General features: G+C 27.5%; 1 protein-coding gene across 2 annotated transcripts in view; it reads right to left on the reverse strand.

Annotated features, from left to right (window-relative positions):
* LOC107456398 (cell division cycle protein 27) overlaps positions 1–22115 on the reverse strand; it is a 30450-nt gene that overhangs the window by 7546 nt on the left and 789 nt on the right. For both annotated transcript variants that reach the window (XM_043039869.2, XM_043039870.2), the window contains exons 2-14: positions 19881–19956; positions 19656–19803; positions 14680–14844; positions 13211–13269; positions 11242–11405; positions 10915–11162; positions 9380–9461; positions 7950–8065; positions 6222–6505; positions 4195–4367; positions 2916–3068; positions 1558–1766; positions 19–136 (exon numbers count right to left, since the gene is read on the reverse strand). In XM_043039869.2, the coding sequence (XP_042895803.1) occupies positions 19–136; positions 1558–1766; positions 2916–3068; positions 4195–4367; positions 6222–6505; positions 7950–8065; positions 9380–9461; positions 10915–11162; positions 11242–11405; positions 13211–13269; positions 14680–14844; positions 19656–19803; positions 19881–19956 (1995 nt within the window). The remainder of the gene's footprint in view (positions 1–18; positions 137–1557; positions 1767–2915; positions 3069–4194; positions 4368–6221; positions 6506–7949; positions 8066–9379; positions 9462–10914; positions 11163–11241; positions 11406–13210; positions 13270–14679; positions 14845–19655; positions 19804–19880; positions 19957–22115) is intronic.

Raw genomic sequence — 22115 nt, forward strand, 5'->3', positions numbered from 1 at the left:
TAAATTTAAAATAATTACCACTCCAATATGGCACATTAGAACAGAACTCTGAGGATTTATAGCCAAAGCTTTTCTATAATGAACTTCTGCAAGTTGAAACTTTTCTTGTTTATAATAAATCATGCCAACACCATACCTGAAAAAACAACCAAAATGTTACTTAAATGATGAGCCACGGCAACTTATTTAATAATAAAACATTAGGATATTAAACAGTTGGACCACTTGATGCTGAAAGAACGTAAATGTTGATTTCCTATGCTTATCTGCAAAGATTTATACATTTAACTAAAATTTAGATAATAAGAAGATATAAAACTAGAAAAAAAAATCATTACATTGACCAGACATTAAAGGTAATCAAACTTCATGTTTCCAAAAAATAAATTGATATAGTGCCCGGCATGTTAAATTACTGAATAAGGGAATTAACTGCTTGGTGTTATTAAATTTACATGAATTTGCTTTCTAAGAAATTGTCCCATCTCTGAAGTTTTCTAATACCATTTTTTTAAAAATATTTACTTAAATTAATAGTTATTTTTCATCTTTCAGAGACAGATTTGGAATAATTTTAGCATGCAGAAGGGCCTAGTGCAGGAGTGTGATGGGGAGTGGCTGTTTTTTCAAATAAAGTGCCTATTTTTAGTATTTGTTACGATTTAGATTAGTTTAGTTCCCTCCAAGAACTCTGAGCGCTTCGGAGCTTTGTTTTCCCCAAGAGCAGTGGCCGGAACTCAAAAATTTTCATTTTTCCATGCTACAGCAATTTCACTGTGTTCTAATGACATTCAAGAGGCCTAATGCAGAGTAACGTCATAGCCCATTTGCTATAAATGTAAAAGACTGTTTTCGGCATTAAAATACATTTATAGGTATTAAAAATCAAATATGAAGGAAAATTTACAAAATTAAATTCTTTTTCATAAGAATGAGCATATAACTAAACTTTGATTTAAATTAAATTATCATTTTCTCAATGAGTGGATGATAATGAAAATTTGTTTACATAAAATTTCAAACTAAAATCTGAAACGGAAAAGTGCACATTAATATATAACAAAATAGTCGGAGCCAGGGCTTTAGCTTATCTAGAGTACCCAAAATTTTCCATAGTCTTTGGGTCTCTGCTAAATAGCAAATGTTTTTTGTCTCTCTCTTTCTCTCTCATTGATCAATGAGTTTAATTTATGCATTTAAATTTAATAGTTGGGAAATTCTTATAGCTATTAACCCAATTAAAAAATTCTTTGAATTTTTTTTAAGGAATCCAATTTAATATTTACACTTTTGACAAGAAAAACTGAGAAAATAGTATTTCCTTTTTAGTAGTGTGAAGTAGATATTCTATTAGTAAAATTAGCCATTTACTACAATCAAAATTTTTAGGTACCATCATGATCACATTGAACAGCAGACACAGTAATTCGCTAAAGCAGGTAAAAAACATTAAAAAAAAGCAACAAACAAAAACAGATACATAAAATAATGTAAGCTGAATACAATAAAATGCATTGAAGAAAAATAAAATTAACAATTTATAAAAAGTGTAAATACCATGCATTATAATGTCGGGGATCTATTCGGATAGCATTACGGAAGCAGGTCATGGCTTTGTCCATTTCTTCCGTCATAACATACTCATGCCCCAAGAGAGTATAAGCATATGAAAAGTTTTCATCAACTTGAACAGCTCTTTGAAGGTATTTAATGGCAGTTTCATGTTCTTTCTGAAGACTAAAACAATTACCAGCTGCACACCATGTCTTGAAAAAAAAGCAAATGTTAATGCAGTTTTTACGTCATTCACTTAAAGATAATATTTATAGAAAGTCAGTGAAAGCATTGTTTATATAGTGATATTTGTTACATATTAAAAGATTATTTAAGTGTGATTTCCGATTAATATAATTCTTGTGCTGAATTTGCTTCTTTTCTTCACTTAAAAATAATATAACTTTAAATAAATATAATATTCTACAAATACAAAATTATGCACAAGTAATACCTGTGCTGAAATTCAAAATTTCATTACTATAACACTAAGACTATTTGAATCCTTCATATTTATCAAAACTGGTTTAATTAGAGGTTGAGGCTAGAAGGGGTTTTTTATAATCAACTCCCCCCCCTTGTTTTCTTTAATCAAACCAGTCTTATTGTTTATTGTACCAGCCTCCCTGCATTTTGATTTGTAAGATTTTGACAGTTCTTTTTCTTTTCTGTTACATATTAATTTTCAATCTTCAATGTGTTATTTCCTTCTTTTAATTTTTGCTAAGAATTTTAAAAATACATCACATTAAACAGCTTTTTATGGAACACCCTGCATACATATAATGTATTAATTAAGCATATTTTATTTAGTATAAGCCGATTTATTGATATAAATTGAACCAAAATATATATTTCAAAATTCACATCAATTTTATTAGAAAAAAGATTAGACTTTAAATAGATGAATGCAAAAATGTCATCTGCTTTCTGGTGACACATATTGTTGAGAAAGGAAAACACTGTTTCCTTTGTTTTTGTATAAAATAATTATTTTATGCTTTGTTGTCCCAATGACCAATATCAACTCATTTTCAGTGGGGGCAGTAGATTAAGTCAGAAATTGGAATGCATAGTGAAATGCAGCAGAGTTGGCGTATGTTAGGGTAGATATTCTTACCACCGAAATTGCCTTGTTGCAATGAAAACCCTTTTTAATATACATTTTTAAAAATGCCTGTTATACAATTATAATTTTATATTTTTCGCTTTTAAATACCCTTAAAAGCCAAAAATTGCAACAGTGACAAAAAAAACGAACAAAAATGAGTAGAAAACAGATTTGTGACAATTAATATTAAAATGAGGTTAAACAAAAATTATTAATTGAAATCTAATAATATTGAAGCACAAAAATCTACCTGGGGGCACTTAATATCAAAGTCAGTCAGCTCTTGAGCCAGAGTAGAAAGAGCAACTTCCTTTTGTAAATGCCATAAAGCAGTGCTGTAGTATTCCATACCCTGTACACGATGGGGCTCCAAACGCCGAACTTCTTCAAACTTTTGTATAGCCTAAAAATAAAGAGTAAAAAAATACAATATTTAAAAATTGATAGATATTTAAAAGTATTTAAGTTAACATTAATAAGTGCAAAACTCAGAAGACAAGATAAACATCAGTTTAGCTCATAAATAACTCCCATAATGCTAAGATAAATTCACCAGAACNTTGTATAGCCTAAAAATAAAGAGTAAAAAAATACAATATTTAAAAATTTATAGATATTTAAAAGTATTTGAGTAAAAACTCAGAAGACAAGATAAACATCAGTTTAGCTCATAAATAACTCCCATAATGCTAAGATAAATTCACCAGAACAGGACAATTAAGATGAATTAGCATAACTTATAGTTAGTGTTAACAAATTTTAATAAATAATATAAATTATGTTATTTAGTCAAATTAGTAAATAGCATAAATAACTTCAATATCGAAAGAATGCTGAAATAAATATACCAAAACATGGCAATTAAGTTTAATTTTAATCTTAAAGTGTGAGAATGCTTTTCTCTCAAAAAAGCATATTTGATTTAAATTGGACCTATGAATATTTTATGGGGCTTTGCATTTATTGATTAAAAAACTTATTTAAATTGCATTTTCAAAAATTAAGTTTGCAAAATAAAATTGTTAAATTTTTGATAAAAAATAAAAAGTACCAATCTGTTGAAGGGCCAGCAAAAAATAGTTGTATATTACTGACACAGTATGGAACTTTTTAATTACTTTAAAATGTATGTATCAATCTTTTTTTCCATTTTTGCCATAAAAATTATTAATACAGTGATCACTAATGAAATCACTGGATTATAAAAATGGCTGCTTTTTAAAACCAAATCTGTAAGAAAGGAATCAATAACAATACCAAAATATGATAAAACCACTCCTTAATAAAATCATTGCCATTTTGTAAAAAAACAAAAATTTTTAATATGCATTGAAACCTAAAAATGCTCCAGTTAAAAGTTATTAACAAGACACTAGTGAAGAGGATTTTAAAAAAGATTTAATGAAAAAAACAGACACAGCTTCAAAGGGAGGAAAAAAACAAAAAACAAAAACAGATATTCATGCAGGCAAATGTTCAAATATTTGGAACAAGTTTAGTGGTCAATATGAAGGAAGAAATAATCATACCATGCTGTATTCTGCAAGTTCAAAGTGAGCCTTTCCTAAAGTGGTGAGTACCCAACCAGTTGTATGATGTTGAGGAGGAAGACTATTAAGAACATCAATAGTTTTTCTACAACAATAATGTCCCAGGTATAACTGTGCCTTTCCCATTTCTTGGAGAAGTGTCATCAAACCCTCTACAATGATAATAAATACATATTTCATTCATTTCAGTAGTTATTACAGCGGGTAAAAATCTTAGTGTTTTACATGATCTATCCAAATAATTACTACATTACAAATCATTGATAAAAAACAATATTTCAATACAAGTACACTCCTTTGAATGTACGTGTATTTTTGACCTTGTAATTATAAAGGCTTATAACATAATATTAGTTTCTCTGTTATTCAAACTTAAATAAAATGGTTGTCACTGCCTTAAAACACTGTCAATTAATACCTATTTTAAACAGAATATTTCATTAGGGTAAAACCTTCTAAATAGACACTTTAAATTTTACAACGAACATATTTTATTCTTTTGATAATTAATTACAGCTTGACATTCTCAGGGGTGATTGTGAGCCCAAGTCAAAATTCCAGAAAAGTTCTTGAGTTAAAAAAAGAAAAGAAAAAGGTTTAATTGAAAAAAATTTAAACAAGGTTTTTTTTCCCCTTTTTCTCAATATTTCTTAGTATACTTAAAATATATTTAAAATGTTACACATACCTATACCACTTACACATACCTATGATGACCTGGAGAAGCAATTAAAATTTACAAATATGTCTTTCTTTCTTGAGTTTATGACTATAACTATTTACTGATAAAAAATGAACATTAATCATAAATATAAGCTTATAAAGTATCTCTCTGGCTCTCCCTTACAAACAAATAAAATAAACTGTGTTTTTAACTTCCACCTTTGAAAATTTGATTTCCGGGAACTTCTGTGATCAATGATTTTTTGAAACTTCCGGATCACTGTTCGCGAAAAATCCCGAAATCCGGATTTTTTCCGGAGCCCAATCAGTCCTGCATTTTCCATTATTGCAGAGCACAAAATATCTCAGTGTTTTATATTACCTTTCCGAATAAGGACTGCATTAAAACAAAAACACTGATAAAAAAAATAATATTTTAGTCGAAACAAGAAGAGTCATTAAATACATTGAGCAAGAGGAGTGAAAAACATAGAAAATAATATCTCAGTCGAAGCAAGAGGAGTCTCCTTTGAGCATATGATGCTCAAAGTAGATTTTTTTAAAGTTTTTGACTCAAAGGCATTTTTGACTTTAAAATTCTAAATCTTATTACATAAGTTTCTCTGTTATTCAAACTTTAACAGAGTGGCTGTCACTGTCTCAAAACACTGCCGATTAATATCTTTCATAAACATAATAATCCATTTGCGCTAAAAAATTGTTGCAGGTTTCATTAATTTAATCACTTTGCTATGAAAATATTAATTTTAAATGACAAAGATTGGTGATGTTAGAATTAAAAAACAATTTTAACCAATAAGAAAAGTTATACAATAACTATTAAATAATTTATTTCTTGAATAATACATTTTATTTGAACAAAACAGGCTTTTAGCAACATCTTTTCAACTATCTTTGGAAAGTACTCCTACAAAGAATCCCTTTTTATTAAGAGAAAGTCTCTTTTCGATTCGGTCAAGTACCAAGTTTGGTTGCTACTCTTTTTTCTTCTTCTAGTGTATGATTATTAAAACTCAGTGAAAACCATGAATCTAGAATACATGATCAAGTTTATTTGCAGTTCTGTTTACCTTTCCTTTGACTTTAATTGAATTAAGAGTGAAACTTAATTCCAAATTTATAAATTGAATGTTACAAGTTTTCTGAAGTTATTTTAAATAAAACCTAATATGAACTGTGGCATAAAATATGAAATAGGCATAAAATATAAAATAGGCATTAGGCTTATATAACACTAATCGTAAAATAAATCTAAGAAAAGAAGTATACTGCAAGACTGTCAAAAGTGATTCTTACAAAGGGATAAGCTTAAAATATCTTACCAGCAGATTCCCTTTGCAAATTTAGAGCAGTCTGTATGATTGTTGCAGAACTGGAGAGCTTGTTTTCAGACTGGATTTCAGATTTGTTGATTTCATTCAGTTCACTTTCCTTCTGTGGCTCAGTGATCGGAGCTCTTGTTGTACGTGCTTTTGGCTTTTTTGCTGGGGTTTTTGCAGATATGAATCTACTCCTCGTTGAGCTTTTGTTGTTCTCTTTCACAGAATTTGAACTGCTGAAGAGCCTTGAACTTCTTCTAACATGACTCAAGGGAACAGGCGACAAACTGGAAATAAAAACAGATATTTAAATAAAAAATTACTAATCCCGAAAAATTCAACTTAAAAAGACTTATTCCATTAATAAATTTAAAAAAAAAAAAAAAATTATAACTGCATACCAAAGCTATAACAGATAGAAATCAGGATTAACCATAATTTTATTTCGTAAAACTTCTGGGATAATTAAAGACAACTCTAACTTACTCAAAAGTAAAGCTTTTTAAAAAGACTTTAGTGAGAGAGACTAAGTTGTATTATTCTAAACTGAGTATCAATTTACTTTTATAAATTACTCCTTTCAAAAACAATTTTTAATATGTAATATGCAATTAATTTTGCATTTTCTCTCATATTATCCTTGCATATAAGTTTTTTTTTTTTTTTTTGTTTCTTTTGTTTTGGAAATACGTACAATTATATTAAAAAAAAATAACATGAAAAGATAATTTATTTATGCTTATTTCAAAAATACACATGAAAACTTTAAAAAATACAAACAAAAACTTTTTAAACATACCATAAAGCTAAAAATTTAAAGGTTACAGAACATCATTTAAGTTGGATTCACTAACGTTAGCATTATTATCATACAGATCCCACTTAACCCTCATCTGCTGAGCACTACAAAAAAAAAAAAAAAAAAAAAAAAAAAAAAAAAAAATCACCTTCACCCCATCCAAGGAATTTAAAATTCCATTTTTAAAATATTTTCAATAACTATTTACATTTGAATTTACTTTATTAATAATTTATTAAAGGATTCTTTGTAGGAATTTGAATTTACATTTTGCCACGAGCCTAGTGTCGTTTGACGCATGACATCTATAATAATAATGAACTTACCAACAGCGGTAGACATATTACCCAACATACCAGAAATTTGCTAACTCTTAATAAAAAACAGGGGGTCGACTTACACAATGAGATATATGGTATAATTGATTCTTAAAAGGATTGACTGTAATATGAAAATAAAGCGCAATACAATTTTAATGCTTCTTATTTTTAAATGACACAAATCTATAGTAAAAACCTAAGAATTCTTATCTTAAACAAAAATGCTGCAAAATTGTGAGAGGAAAAAAATTTAATCACACAGTTCTGCACTGTGGCTTGCACAGTAGACAAAAATGAGTTTCATGAGAATAAGGCATGTCATTATTCCTTGGACTATAATAGATGTCTGAGCAAGCAGATCCTCCCCATTACAGATTACAAATGCTCAGAGCATTCTGGAATACACATGAGCTTCACAATAAAATCAGTTGCATTTCTTTGCATTATTATGTAGAACACTGTTACAATATCATTTGGGATTTGGTTCATATAAACTCACATTTTTTTTTAAAATCAAAAAGCTTATAGATATACACATATATATTTTAATAGGCATTTAAAAAGCTGGTCACTGGCAGCAGCAATTTAAAATGAGAAAAAGAAATATCTTACCTTGTTTGGGGTGTCTGTGATATATTTTGATTACTGTTGTTATTATTGCCAGACTGACTAAAGATTTGCAACTTGGGTGGAGGATTTATATCTTGACTTCTTCTAGTCATGGGAGGCTAAAAATTACAATAAATCATTGTAAAGACTTAATACTAAATGGCAAGTTAAAAGCTATAGTATAAATAATGCAAAGCAATTCTGATTCAATAAAGAATAAATCTTAACCAGTGACTCCAGAATTCAATTAAGATACCACAATACAAATAATTATACTGGGAATAAAAAAACGATGCTTGTAGCAACTGAAACTGAACATAAAAAGTTCAAGATAAATATAAAAATTAAAATGACACGTAACATATCAAGAATCTTTTAAGAGTAACAAGATTTGTATTTTTTTTATTTGCACACATATCCAGCAATTCCGAAAAATAGATTTCTCCAGTTAATAGCTTTTAAGATAAAGATCAAAGCATATGTCGTTCAATAAAAAATAAAAATTTAATAAATGAAAGGAGATAAAAATATATTATAAAAAAAATTTTGTTGAAAAAAAAAAAAAAAAAAAAAAAAAAAAAAAAAAAAAAAAAAAAANAAAAAAAAAAGCAGACATATTCTCTTTTATCAATAATGATGTCCTTTTTAACTTTTTTTGTTTTGTTTGATGTGATGAATTAACAACGCAGATACTTGAAGAAAAAACATAAGATAAGATTAATAAACAAGCCTTAGATTTGAAAAAATAAATCTTACTGAATTAAAAAAATACAAAAAAAAAAACAACTAATATAATGCCTGACTTCATACATTCCTCTCAAATACTTTTAGTTGTCAAGAACTGCTTTTTCCTTCATTTTACGAAGTGTACTCATAAAAATCATTATAAAGGAGAAATAAAACAGATTTATTTATTGGATATAGAACTGTCATGTAATGCTTAACTAACATTTTGAAAAAAAGGTTTAATTCAACTTTCCTCTACGTAAACAAAGATGAAAATATCTTTAATCTATAGTGCTCACATAATATAACTTATAATATAATTTTATTCCATCATTTAAAATATTTAACTAAGGCTTGCCAGTTTTTTTCTTTTTTCAGTAATAGACATCTAAAATACAATTTATTATAAATTTCAAGAAAATTGTTAGTCTTACTTTTTATTGAATAGCCATTGATAGAATAATTTTAAGTACACTAATGCTGATTGTATAGAGTAAGATATAAAAGATATTTTTTTCTTAAAAACTGATCAGTTATGTTTTGAGAAAAAGCAAAATTTATTTTCGAGCCTCAAGAATTAGTTTTTAGAACTTTTAATGTGAATTTTAAAATTTTTAGAAACATTTGACATAATATAACTACTAGAAATTTTTAAGCTTCAAAACTATTGTTCCTAATATGCCATCAATAAAGAGCCATCAATATACCTTTTTCAAACTTCCCTTTTCAGATCCCTGAATATCATGATCTTGAATTGTATTAGGTGAAGAAAATGGTAAGATTCCAAAGCTAAAACAAACAAAAAAAGGAAAATATATAAATAAAAGTTAAAAATACAGAAAAAACATGGAAAAAGATTAAAATATTTTTTAAAGGTAAAAATATTAAAAAATTATTTAATTCCTATAAAAATTACTTATTTTTCTTAGTGTTTTTATATATATATATATTTTCTGGTTTTAAAAAAATAAGCTAAAACTTTTTATGCATGCTTTTTTTTCTTCATATTTTTAGATTTGTTTTTTGAAATTAAAAATATAAAGTTAAAATCATTTATCTAAAATGAAATCTTTTTCCATAGGTTGGTTAAATATTTGAAAAAAAGAAAAAAAAAAGGACAAATAACTGATACTCTTGATAATTATACATCATTTTAATTTCACTTTCTATTAATCTTATAAAAAGACGGAAGACCATTAATTACTCATTTCAGTTTTATTTTATTAAAGTTAAAAGTCAGATGAAATATCAGTTTTTACTGATTATTAATATTTACTGATTAAAAATTTATAATAGGTAATATAGATGCTTAATAAATATAGCAATAAATGTGTGTGAAAACAAAAAGAGTAATAAACTTGTTCCTTTTATATTACTGTTGCATTTATATTTTATAAAGTTTGAGTTAAAAATTATAAAAACTTATGTCTTTAATAGTAACGAAGATTCAAATTTGTATTTGTGACAATGTGTTATTTTAACTTATTTTAATTTTATTATATGTATTTTATATTAACTCTTTGGATTTATTTCTATTTTTAAGTTTATACAACACTATTTAATAAATAAAATTATTTACATAGTAAAGCCCTAAAATTTATGCTTACCAAACCCTGCCATGAATTGGCAAGCAGACACAGCAGCTAACATACTGAAAAATAATTCATGTTCTGCCCCTACTCCATTCAAAATGAATGAATTGAAATAACAGGTGTAGTTGAAATAGTTCACCTTGAGTCATTATTCCATTCCCGGGCTACTATTATATTCAAAGGGCAAACGGCAGAAATGACAGATATGATTTTAAAAAAATAAGAAAGAGTAGGAAATAACAAGATAAAAAAGAGGTGGGGGCCGAAATAATAGGAGGTCAGTGGCACAAAATGTAAATGTTTATTTTTAAAATTTAGAAGATGAGGCTTAATGCAGAAGAGTTGGCAGGTATGCTAATATTCAGCAGACTTTTTGCTTCGCAAATTGAAAATGTTAAAAAAAAAAGGTTTAAGAATGCTGACAGACATGAATAATAAAAGAGAATTCTTACAGATAAGTATAGTTGTGCATCACACGAGTTACTTTACAGATTAAATGTGAACATATTTCACATGTATTTTTAGAAGTTCCTAGAAATTAATAGCCATACCTTGAATTAACGCTTCCTAAGGTATAAATACTTTTACTATCTCGTTTAAAAAGTCTCACGTCACTGTTAAGGACGTTTTGAATTTCCAATGACACATACCTGGGAGTAATAGGGGAAACAGTATTCTGACTGCCAAATAAATTCCGATTGTTTTTAGCTATCTTTTTGGCATTCTTCGCTAAGTTGTTGGGAAAAGGTACAATTGAATTTTCTGGAGTGAACAATTCAATGCTCATTTCTGGAGTTGACTTTAAAATTAAAGCTGCCAGTGGAGTTTGTCCACTATAAACTGATGTTATTGGCGATCCAGGAATACCACCAAGCTTATTAGATAGTTGACTAGAGTCCTATAAAATAGAAAAAATGCTGTTCAGAATCATGAAAATTTAGACACGATAAGATTGAAAATACCATACATGTACTTACTTGGATAATATCATTGCATATGTTAGGAGTATCTTTGATGTAGTTAATTGTGTTTGGCACTGGAGTTTTATTCACTAAATTTACTAATGGATTTGTGCCATGACACATTGAGAGGTGCTCCACATTAGTAATGCTAAAAATTTTGGATGGGTCTGGTTTTTCCCCTAAAAAATACAAAATTTGATAAAGAAAAATTGGAAATAAATATCTAAATTATTTTGTCAATACCCATATATTTAAAATGATCATTGAAACTTTGAAATGTGGGAAGCAGAACTTACAATGCAAAAATAAAGGGCAGGGCTTGCAAAAATCATTATTTTTTGGGGAAAAAAATTGGATTTATTTGCTCTGGGATATTTTACTTTTTAAATTTATTCACCAAATCATCCGATAAAATGTATTAATAACACTTATTATTTAAAATCAATAATTTAGCTAAAAAAGTTAATATTTCTAACATTTTAATCTTTCAAAAATTATAATTTAATTAATACAAACAAAACACTGGAAAAATAAAATTAGTTATTTTCGTTTAAGCTAAACATCCTAAAATTTTGCAGACAGGTAGGCAATTTGACAGATACCTAATAATGAATAAATCAGTTTCAATCAGAATACAAAAAAAATTATTTTAAGTTTCTGTGGTCAGAAGTCTTTTACATGGTTGATAAATAATAATTTAATAATATAGCACTATATAATACTATAGCACCTGTATTGAACTAAACAAAACACTTAAGGGGTATAATTGAAATATGTTTCTTAACAGCAAGTTACTTTACACAGAGCTAATGAAAAATTATAATTTAAGAATTTCAAGCTACTTTTAGTTTCTAATTTTATTTATTAGTCTATTTTGAAATATAATAATTTACAGACATTTTCCTTCTTCTATTTTTTTTTTGGATAACCTTCCTCATCAATGAAATTAAACTTGAAAGAGAATCACCCTTAAGAATATATTTGTAAATAATGTATAAAATCACTTTTTACTTAAGATTTAAAAAAATTATTCATAAAAAAAAAAAAAAAAAAAAATAGCTGATTTTCAAATTATACAACGATGGTAAGAGGTGATAATAATTGAGATAATGTACAGGACCCGTTATTCGGAAATCAGAAAACAAGAACGAAATTCGATAAATTTTCCCGCCATTTTTAAATTTTTTTTTCCCTCTTAAGATTTTAGGATTTTTTTTTTTTTTTTTTTAAATCTGTCATACGTTTGTATTTAACCANAAGATGTTTACCTTGCCATCATTTTGGAAATAATCATTAGTGTATTACTTCATCATTTTTTCTTTTTTTTAAGATTATTTTCAAATATTTTATTTATTGTTTTTTTTAGTTTGGAACAATAAAAAAAAAAAAAAAAAAAAAAAAAANAAAAAAAAAAAAAAAAAAAAAAAAAAAAAAAAACGGTTTCTTGTATAGATTCAAAAACCCGGGAAAATCAGTTATCCGGAATAGCGATGGTCCTGATCGTTCCGGATAATCGGTTCCCTACTGTATATGCAAAATAAAAAATTACATTTTTTAAAATAACTAGTTTATGACTTAGTGCTGTGTATGTTTGCTGTCAATGGTTATGATCGAGCTATAACAATAGCAAAATTCTGTTGTTGAGATGTTGATTTTGATAACCCTCTGAATGACCATTTTAGATTGGTTTTTTGTTAAATTTGCCTTTAAAATTGCTCTACAAAAATTAGTCATATGGGCTGAGATCAGGAGAATAATATGACTTTGATGACTTATATGTATTTAGAAGTGCAGTTTCTCATGTAAAATACTGAGCAAGAAAACACACGTTAAAAAGAGAGAGAGAGAGAGAAAAAATAAACACCAAAATACTCTGCATTTAACTATTAAATTTTAAATGAATTCAGTCAACAATTTAAAGTAGTCAAGTTTTGTTTAAATAAATTATAAGTTGAATCTGGAAAATGAAAACTTTGATGCTCACCTAAATTTACAAGAGATTCAAATGAAGACCATAAGAAGGGATTCAGTTTCAAGCTTTTCCTAGGAAAAAAGAACATTTTAGTATTTTAGATAACACAAAAAAAAAAAAAAAAATATCATTCAGTAACTTACAGGGACAAACTTTTTGGCAGATTTTTAAAATTCAACAATGCTTTCAGCATCAAACTTATTACCAGAAGTTAATAAGCCCTGGTAATGTTGTTAATTTCAAATTGTTATTTTTTAGGAATTTTTTACCATTTCCGATTACTTTTGCATAAATTATATTTAAGCTGGTTTTGTCATTGTACTGAGACTGTTTCCGGTATAGTCAGCCGTAGTATTGAGTTCCCATCAAAAAACAGGTTAAAACAAATAGGTAAGAGAGGACCCTCTAATGGGCTACTGCATCATTTACCAGCCATTTAGATGGAGATTGTTCGGCAATATGGTGTTGAAAAATTTTAGTGTGATTTAAGTGAGATTTCATTATTTTTATTTAATGAGTAATGTTTACCTTTTCAAAATACCTCTTTTTAATAAAAACCAATGCAATTTATTCAGTTATATTTTTTTTAAGACTAGTGTTGCCTTTGGTAGCACATTTTCGACAAGATTACAGTTAACCCTGCTTTATATACTATAAAGATCATTGTCACTGAAAAAAAATAATAATCTTGGTCTTGTTAAGGTTTAAGTGCAGACTAACGTGTCAAAAAAATATGTTTTTACGAAGATTTTTTTGGAAAAGGACTGTCCAATAACTACATATATATTTGGAAAAAACAAATGTTGAAGCACATGTCTCCATATTTTTTGAAGTATAATCTATGTGCAAAATGAAGTGGGTTTTTAAAGTCTGCTCTTTAATTGAGGGCAAGTGGGGTATTTGGTTACAAATATAGCTCAGTCCATTTTCAAAAGATTAATACAAGAGAAAATGTCTCTATAACACATGAATTTTTTTTTTTTTTAATATAAACAGGACTCCCACTCAAATTCAGAATTTTTTTCCCCTTTACTATTCCAGGTATATTCAGACAAATTTCCATGAAAATCCAGACTATATTTTATCAATACCATGATTTTTTTTTTTAGAAGCTTTGAATCTTTCATTCGTAATTGCCGAATATTAGATTATGTGAGAAAAAAAAAACTCATTGAATGAGAATGGCAACATGGCAGTTGCACTAAAATGTGACTAATATTTGTAATAGATGCTAGAATTATTTAAATCTTATCTCGATAACTGATTACTGTTACTGACAATTCTAAAACTGGTTAATGATATAGAAATTTTCCAGTTTTTTGTCATAAAAAAAATCAGTTTCTGATTATTACTTGCTTTTTAGAGTCAAAATAAAATTCTTTGACAATTCCAGGTTCTTCCTGTTCTCCCTGATCCTCAGGAGCCCTGAATAAATCATAAAAAAAAAAATAATAATAATAAGAATATGATAAGTGTTGTACCTATAAGCCTCAGCTGCTTTTGTAAATCTTGAAGTCTTATAGCATATGTGACCTAATAATTGTACAGCAAAAGAAGCAATATCACCAAAATCAGTTACAATATCATCTAGATTCTTAGTTTTCGCAAGGGCGTTGCCAGCAATAGCAAATTCTCCCTCAGAGAACCTAAAAACAGAATAATCCAAAAAATCACAAAACATAACACTTCAAATAAATTGGAATTACAAGTTCTGTTTTCATTCATACACGACAAGCTAAAATAAAAATTTAAAACTATGATACACCGTTTAATGTAGTTAAAATCAGTATTTAGTCAGCTTAAAGTTAAAGCAGAAAAATAAAACCATTAGAATATTACACCAAAAAAATTAGTATAATTGCAAACTTACTTTTAAATACTTAAATGAAATTAAAAAGAAATAGAGAGGGGTTATTTTCTCAATTAGTTAAACTTTGCATTCTGAAGCAATATTCCTCATTAAAATATTTATTTTTATGTAATGGTATGTTCTGCTCAGAACACTCACAAGTAGAAAAAATATGTACCAGATACAATTTTAAAAAAAAGTAATAAAATGAAATATAAATTGTCCTTACTGTCCAGAGTACCCAACACACATTTCTCAACTTTTTATGTAATTTACAACATTAAGAAAGAGTTAGAGTTAAATTCATACACATTCTGTCATAGTATGACTATCTACCTGAATATTTATAATCAATGTTCTTAGAATAATTTTTGCATATTTTGTTCTGAAGATCATTTTGTATGTGTCCCACTCTTTTCAAAACACTTTAAAGGGCTCTAGTTAAATAAAATATAACTTCCATGTTACAAAGAACAGTTTTCTCTACAGAACAGTGCAGTTCCATTGCTATACCATTTCCTTTAGAGGCAATAAGCTTAAATTTATCTTAAAAAATCTGTCAGTAGTTTTATTGAATGCAATTACTGTCGCCATAATTTTTATCAAAGAAATTGCGAGCAAATAAATTTTTTTTGATTTGTCATAACTTATTTTTACAAAATATGGATAGCTTAATTAAAGAAATGAAATAGGTTTACTTCTACTTGGCAAAAACTATTGTATTGTAATTACTGTCCTCACTTGAAATGCACTTTAAGGCGACAATAATTACCAAATGATCCATATTTACTTAATTAGTTGAAAAACTTTATGAGTGCAATTTAATTGGTTATGTTATTACATATTTAGTTTCTTTTTTTAGAAGATTGGTTATGTTTTTTTTACAACAATGAAAAAAATTATTATTTAACAATAAAAACGTTATCTGTAAACCTAAGAGTACTAAATTTTAAAACTTAAGAGCAAATTTATGACTCATACTACCATTTTTAAGAAAAAGTAAAAATAATGTTTTAAAAAGTGTTGAGATAGTTATGAATGCATTTAGTTTTCTGTTCCAACTATAGTTTGATTTATAAAATTAAAATGTTAACTTTTAGAGTAAAACTGAATAACAAAAATATTTTTTTCAACAGTAGCTTACTCAGCATTTTTGTGTTCCATTTTGATTTTAGTAAGAACTGAATATTCAAGTAATTTACAATATAACTTTAAAAACTTAAACTTCAATTTCTAAATTTTGAGCTTTAATTTTTTTTTTTGCCAGTTCTTATTAAAACTTTGAAAATAAATAAGAATTTTTTTTTTTTTAATTGTATAAATATAGGTGATAGGTTAAATTGTATTAATATAGGTGATAAAAAGAATGAAATGAAATTTCTTCCAGAGTCAAAAGTTAACTGAAATTTTACAGGTTTGTTTGGATTAAAAGGTTAAGGATTAAGATGCACAAAAAAAGAAACATCGTGCCATTTAAAAAATACAATCGAAACCAATTTTTAAACCATAAATAATATAGTGTTTCTAAAATTATTATACAGCAAATGGTGTAGTTAAGAAAAAAATATATTTAAAAATGACTAAAAAGGATGTTTTTCAGATAATTATCATCAATGTCCCTTTTTCTAATCATTACCTCCATACACAAAAACACATTTTGAAACAAGAATTCTGGTTTTAAATTATTATGCAATTGCTTACAAAATGTGGTCTAACTTAAATACAAAAATATAAGTGATAGAAAAAGATGCTCATATAATTACAAAGATGTTTTTGCTATGGAAAAGTAAAAATTCTTATTTCTTAGAAATTTTAAATAAAATCTATTTTCTGATAAAATATTAAATATGTCTTCAAGTGTTTTTAAAGCGTTTAAAAAAAAAGAGACAGTAAATAGATTTTTCACATTTCAAAATTGTTAATTAAATATTTTTCCTCCATTGCTGGTCATACTTAAATTTAAGATCATAATGTAAAAGTTATCCATTCAGTTATTGAGATGAATTTTTCCTAATAGTCTGAAAATCACCACAGTTACCTTTGCCTTTATATATATATATTTCTTATCTAATTTTATTTGCAATAAAAATTTCCTAATAGTCGGAAGAAAAAAAAAATCTCAACAAGGTAGGTATTATAAAGTATACGATTGTAATAAATAGAAATTGATTGTACAGTACAGAACCCGTTATCCGGAAATCAGAAAACCAAAAAACCGGAACGAAATTCAATACATTTTGCCACCATTTTTTTTTTCTTCTTCATTAGATTTTAGGATTTTTTTCTTTCTTTTTTGAAAGATGTTTACCATACCATCATTTTTAAAATAATCGTTACTGTATTACTTCATCGTTTTTTCTTCTTTGTAAGATTATTTCCTAATATTTTTTTTTAGTTGGGTTTAACAATAAAGAAAAAAAAAAACTGCTTTTTGTAGGGATTCAGAAAACCAGAGAAATCAGTTATCCGGAATAGCGATGGTCCCGATCGTTCCGGATAATCGGTTCCCTACTGTATTTTCTTTTTGTTAAGAATTTTTAAAGATGGGTTACTTTTTCAGTGGAAATAGTTAGCTTATTTCATCAATAGATGGCTGTACTGGATAGCTCTGCTTATTTTCGAATTCTTGTGAGTGTTTATGGTGTATAACATGATTTGCCTTCAGGTGGCACCACCATTATAAATTTAAAATTTAATCACAATAGTATTATGTATTGGAAATTTTAATTATCCTTTTAAACTGGGATTTTTGGTTTGAATTATGTGTATTTAATTAGTATTGTATTATCACTTTTATAATGTATTATTTAATTTGGGACTGTTTTCTCAAATGGAATTTTTTTTGTTGTTCTGACGTCCACTGGTTGTGTAGCGGCTAGTGGAAGGAAAAGAGGTCAGTCTAAGATTCTTTCTCCTTGCTGACATGAGAATAAAAAGGTTGTGAAGAGTGACTGAAGGAGGATGGACTAAGACGGTACCGCTGAGAGGATGATGAATTAATGCCAGAGTCGCTGAGAAAGATGGTCTAAGACGGAACCGCTGAAAGAATGATGTATTAAAGAAGAGTCGCTGAATGAATGGACTAGGTCGGAGCCCATGAGTGAATGAACAGGAGCCTTGAGAAAAGTTAAGCCGAAGCCTCTAAGTTGATGACTGAAAGTGATGAGCTGAGTGCCGTTATGTTTGAGTCCGTTGGCCTATCCAGAGCGCACCAATGCTGAAAGTCTGTTGTTCCACTTGCGCAAACTGCCTTACTAGAAGGAAGCCAAGCCTAGAGAAGTTTGAAGAGTTGGAGTGCTGTCTATCAGAAACTGAAAGGTTGATTTGATCCAAGAGTCAATACCGCTGGGCATTCCGTATTTATAAACTCTAAGTTTGATTTTAGTACTGTTTTAAAAGAATAATTTACCCTGACTTTTAATTGCTTCTACGATATTTTAAGATAAGTCTTTTATTTTTAATCGGGTTTACAGGATTAGAGAATATTGTGATTTTTATTTTTAATTGCTTTAGTAGATTTTAAGATAAGTGTGATTTTTATTCTTAATTGTTTTTACTGGATTTTGAGTATTAGAGTATTGAGCCTTGTATTTTTAATTACATTTTATTGAAAATATAGTTTCGTATTGATAAAATTTAAACTTAAGTTATGTATAGTTTGGAAATATGCGATATTTACGTGATAGCATTTATAAATGGTTTGAGTTGTTTTTGTTTGAAAATTAGAGTTTTAATAAAATTGGTTGTAAATGTTAAATGTTTCAAATAATTACCTTTGTTGAACCTGGGTAACTGTTACCAAAGTTAATTTATTGATCACAGCATAATCAAAGTTTTAAGGGTAACAGTACATATTAAAATTTAAAACACAACAAACTTAGGCTCTGAAATACTTTAAACACAGAAAAATTCTGGACAACCAANTTGATGTTGATTGATTTTGCGCCTTTTTGAAATAATGCGCCCATGGCATTCGCCATACTTGCCATACCCTAGATACGCCACTGCACAGTGGTTGTCATATCAAGCTTTGACTAAACACAACAAACTTAGACTCTGAAATACTTTAAACACAGAAAAATTCTGGACAACCAAAATTTTACCATTTAGAAAAATCATTAGTGATTGGCTAAAGAAGTTTATGTGCAATATTAAAAGATGCTGTTTGAAAAAATTATATTTTTAAACATTAAATTTTACATAATATGCATACTTTATTGACACACACACACAAAAAAAAAAACTGTATTAGTCAGTTTTGTTGTCCTAATTAAATGCAGCCTTTTTTGCCAGAATGCATTCAGTATTTATGTAATAAAAATAAATATTTTTAGTAATTTTATGTAGCCACAATATAGCTACCTCACATTATAATCTATTTTTGCTTGGGCCACAGTGGTTGTCATATCAAGCTTTGACTATGCTTGAAAAAAAGATTAAAATTACCAAAGTATTAAAAAAACAACTAATCACTCTAAAGTTGGAATACCAATTGGAAATCCTGAACCCTCAAAAGTTTAGGAAGCACTGTTCAATATACAAAATGTATTATTTAAAATAATTAAATATCTTACTGTTTGAAGATAATAACATTTTAAACAAATTTACTTTTTTAAATCCACACAGCATCTAGCAAATAGAAAGCGACACTGAGGACTATGGCAACCTTTACGCTTTAATACAGAATAGGCAGCGCCTGTTCTTCCAGCTCTATAGTAGCATGTTGCCAATAAATACAAAGCATCATCTGTGTTCACTAAATAAATAAACAAAGTCAAACAAAGTTGCACAAATAACATATCAAAACAACGCAAAAAAAAAAATCATAAATACCTTCAGCATAAAGCCTTTCTGCTATAAAAATAGCATCTTCATAAGCATAATGGTTTAAGGCGTGCCACACAGCAGCCTAAATAAGACAAAGAAAAAAAATTTTTTTTCAAACAGATTTAATAAAAATTTTAATTTCCATGTATTGATTCTACAATAATTCACCTTTAGTTTACAATTATTACAACAAAGAAAACTTTAATGTTACAAAAAAAAACAAGCAACATATTACGAGATTCAAGGAGACTCTCAAAGAAAAACAAACCTTTGATTTTCACCAAAAAAATCTAAAAATTTAAGTTTAATTCAATTACGATTAGCTTATTTATCTCCGCCAGAAAAATCTGGCATATTCGCATCTTTCAACATGCACAGTAATATATTTTCACTTTGAAAACCTTCCATTTTCAGTCATCTATTTCCAGGGTTGTAAAAAACCAGTTATATTTCAGAAAACCCCCAAACCAACAGGTTTTTTTTTCTGGGGCTTTATAAGGTTTTTTAAAGGTTAAATTGGGTTTTATTGTCATTTACATTGATAAATCAGCAATCACATTTTTAATGAGAGTAATAGGGTCCAATTTTTGCAAGATTTACCTATTCTGTTTTAGAAAAGATTTATAAAAAACTAAATGCTAAAGTGAAGAAATGAACGATTTAAATTTATTTTAATTCAAATAAAAAACATCAAATTTCAAGGTAGATGTTTAACTCCAAAATTATAAGTATGCATTACATCAGTGTTCCCCAACCTTTTTATCACCACGGACCTGTCAATGTTTTGTGTTTTATTTATATTTACAGTTATGATAATTTTTTTTTATTGAAACTAATTGAAAGAGAAAATAGTAGCGGCGTTTTTCTTTTCTTTTAAAACATTAAAAAACTTACGCCACTGCCTTCGGGGCCCCTTTTTTCTTAAATATATAAAATTTTAATGAAACACAAATATTTTTAATTTGGGGTATAAATCTAGGAATTTAAATTCAGTTTCAATGAAATGGGTTGGAGAACACTGCATTACATTACTTTTCTAACTGCGTTATTGTGTCCTATGTTAATCACAGTGAAAGAGCTTCTAGAACTAGTTCCAGTATTTCAGCAAGGAAACATCAGAACAAGAACAAATATTCCACCAGTTAAAAAGGAGGATATTTTAAAAATATCATTTCACACTGTATGTAATTAGACTACCAGGTTAGGAAAATAGTATTTAAAATAAATTTTCATAAACATATTATCTCTTATTTTATTGAATTGTGGTACTAATAACATTTCATATGGTACATTTTAATAACAGTAGTTTCAATTGTATTCTGAATTAGTTAAAATGTTTTGTAAGAATACATTATTTCCACTCTCTAATAATATACTTGTTTTTAAAAAGCTTAATTAAAAATTTAAAAGCACTGAATATAGAAATAATGGAAATACAAATATTACAATGAATGTATTATAAACTTAACATCCAGAGTAGACTTGTTAACAATAAAATGTAATTATGAAAAAACCTACTAGGGCATTTTCAAATGAGTTTCCTTTAAAAAACTCACCCAGGTTTTTTCAGGTTGGGTAAAATAAAAACCCTGTGCATTTCCCACATGATTATAAATATTTGATACAATGTAGAACACAGTATCCCTGCGACAGAATCTTTTCGGACTTTCTGCAACAAACTTCCCTAGCACTAATATTCTTCTGCAAATTACTTTTACTAATGATTACTAACTTAAAGTAACAGAAGCGTTGCGTATACAAAAGGGGAAAAAAAACTACTCGTATAGAATAAAACTGTATATATGTAATAGTTTTTTTTTAAAAATTGTAAACATAATATGTTTTTAAATCCTACTTTATGGGCAATATTCTCGAATTTTAGGTGGAAAAATGCCGCACTAATTATTTTCTTTCTTGGATTTAGTAAATCATCATTACAATATTCCAAAAAAATTTTAAATCGTTAAAAACTTGACAATCACTATCTATTGATAAAAGAGATCAAGAACGTAATCTAACTTGTTTGGTATGATTAAGTTTTAAATTTAATTGTTCTCCCTAAGGCAGCAGTTTTAATTTTATAATAATCACAGGCATAGTAGAAATTTTTGAACTGCTGACCTTATATAAACTTATGTTTAGAAATGCTTGTCTGAAGGTAAAACGGAAAAAATAATTTTGCAAACAGACAAAAATGCTTCATATATAAAATTATAATTTCAATTAACTTTTTTAAATTCA

Source organism: Parasteatoda tepidariorum, chromosome 2 (genome assembly GCF_043381705.1).
Source record: "Parasteatoda tepidariorum isolate YZ-2023 chromosome 2, CAS_Ptep_4.0, whole genome shotgun sequence".
Classification (NCBI taxonomy): Eukaryota; Metazoa; Arthropoda; class Arachnida; order Araneae; family Theridiidae; genus Parasteatoda; species Parasteatoda tepidariorum.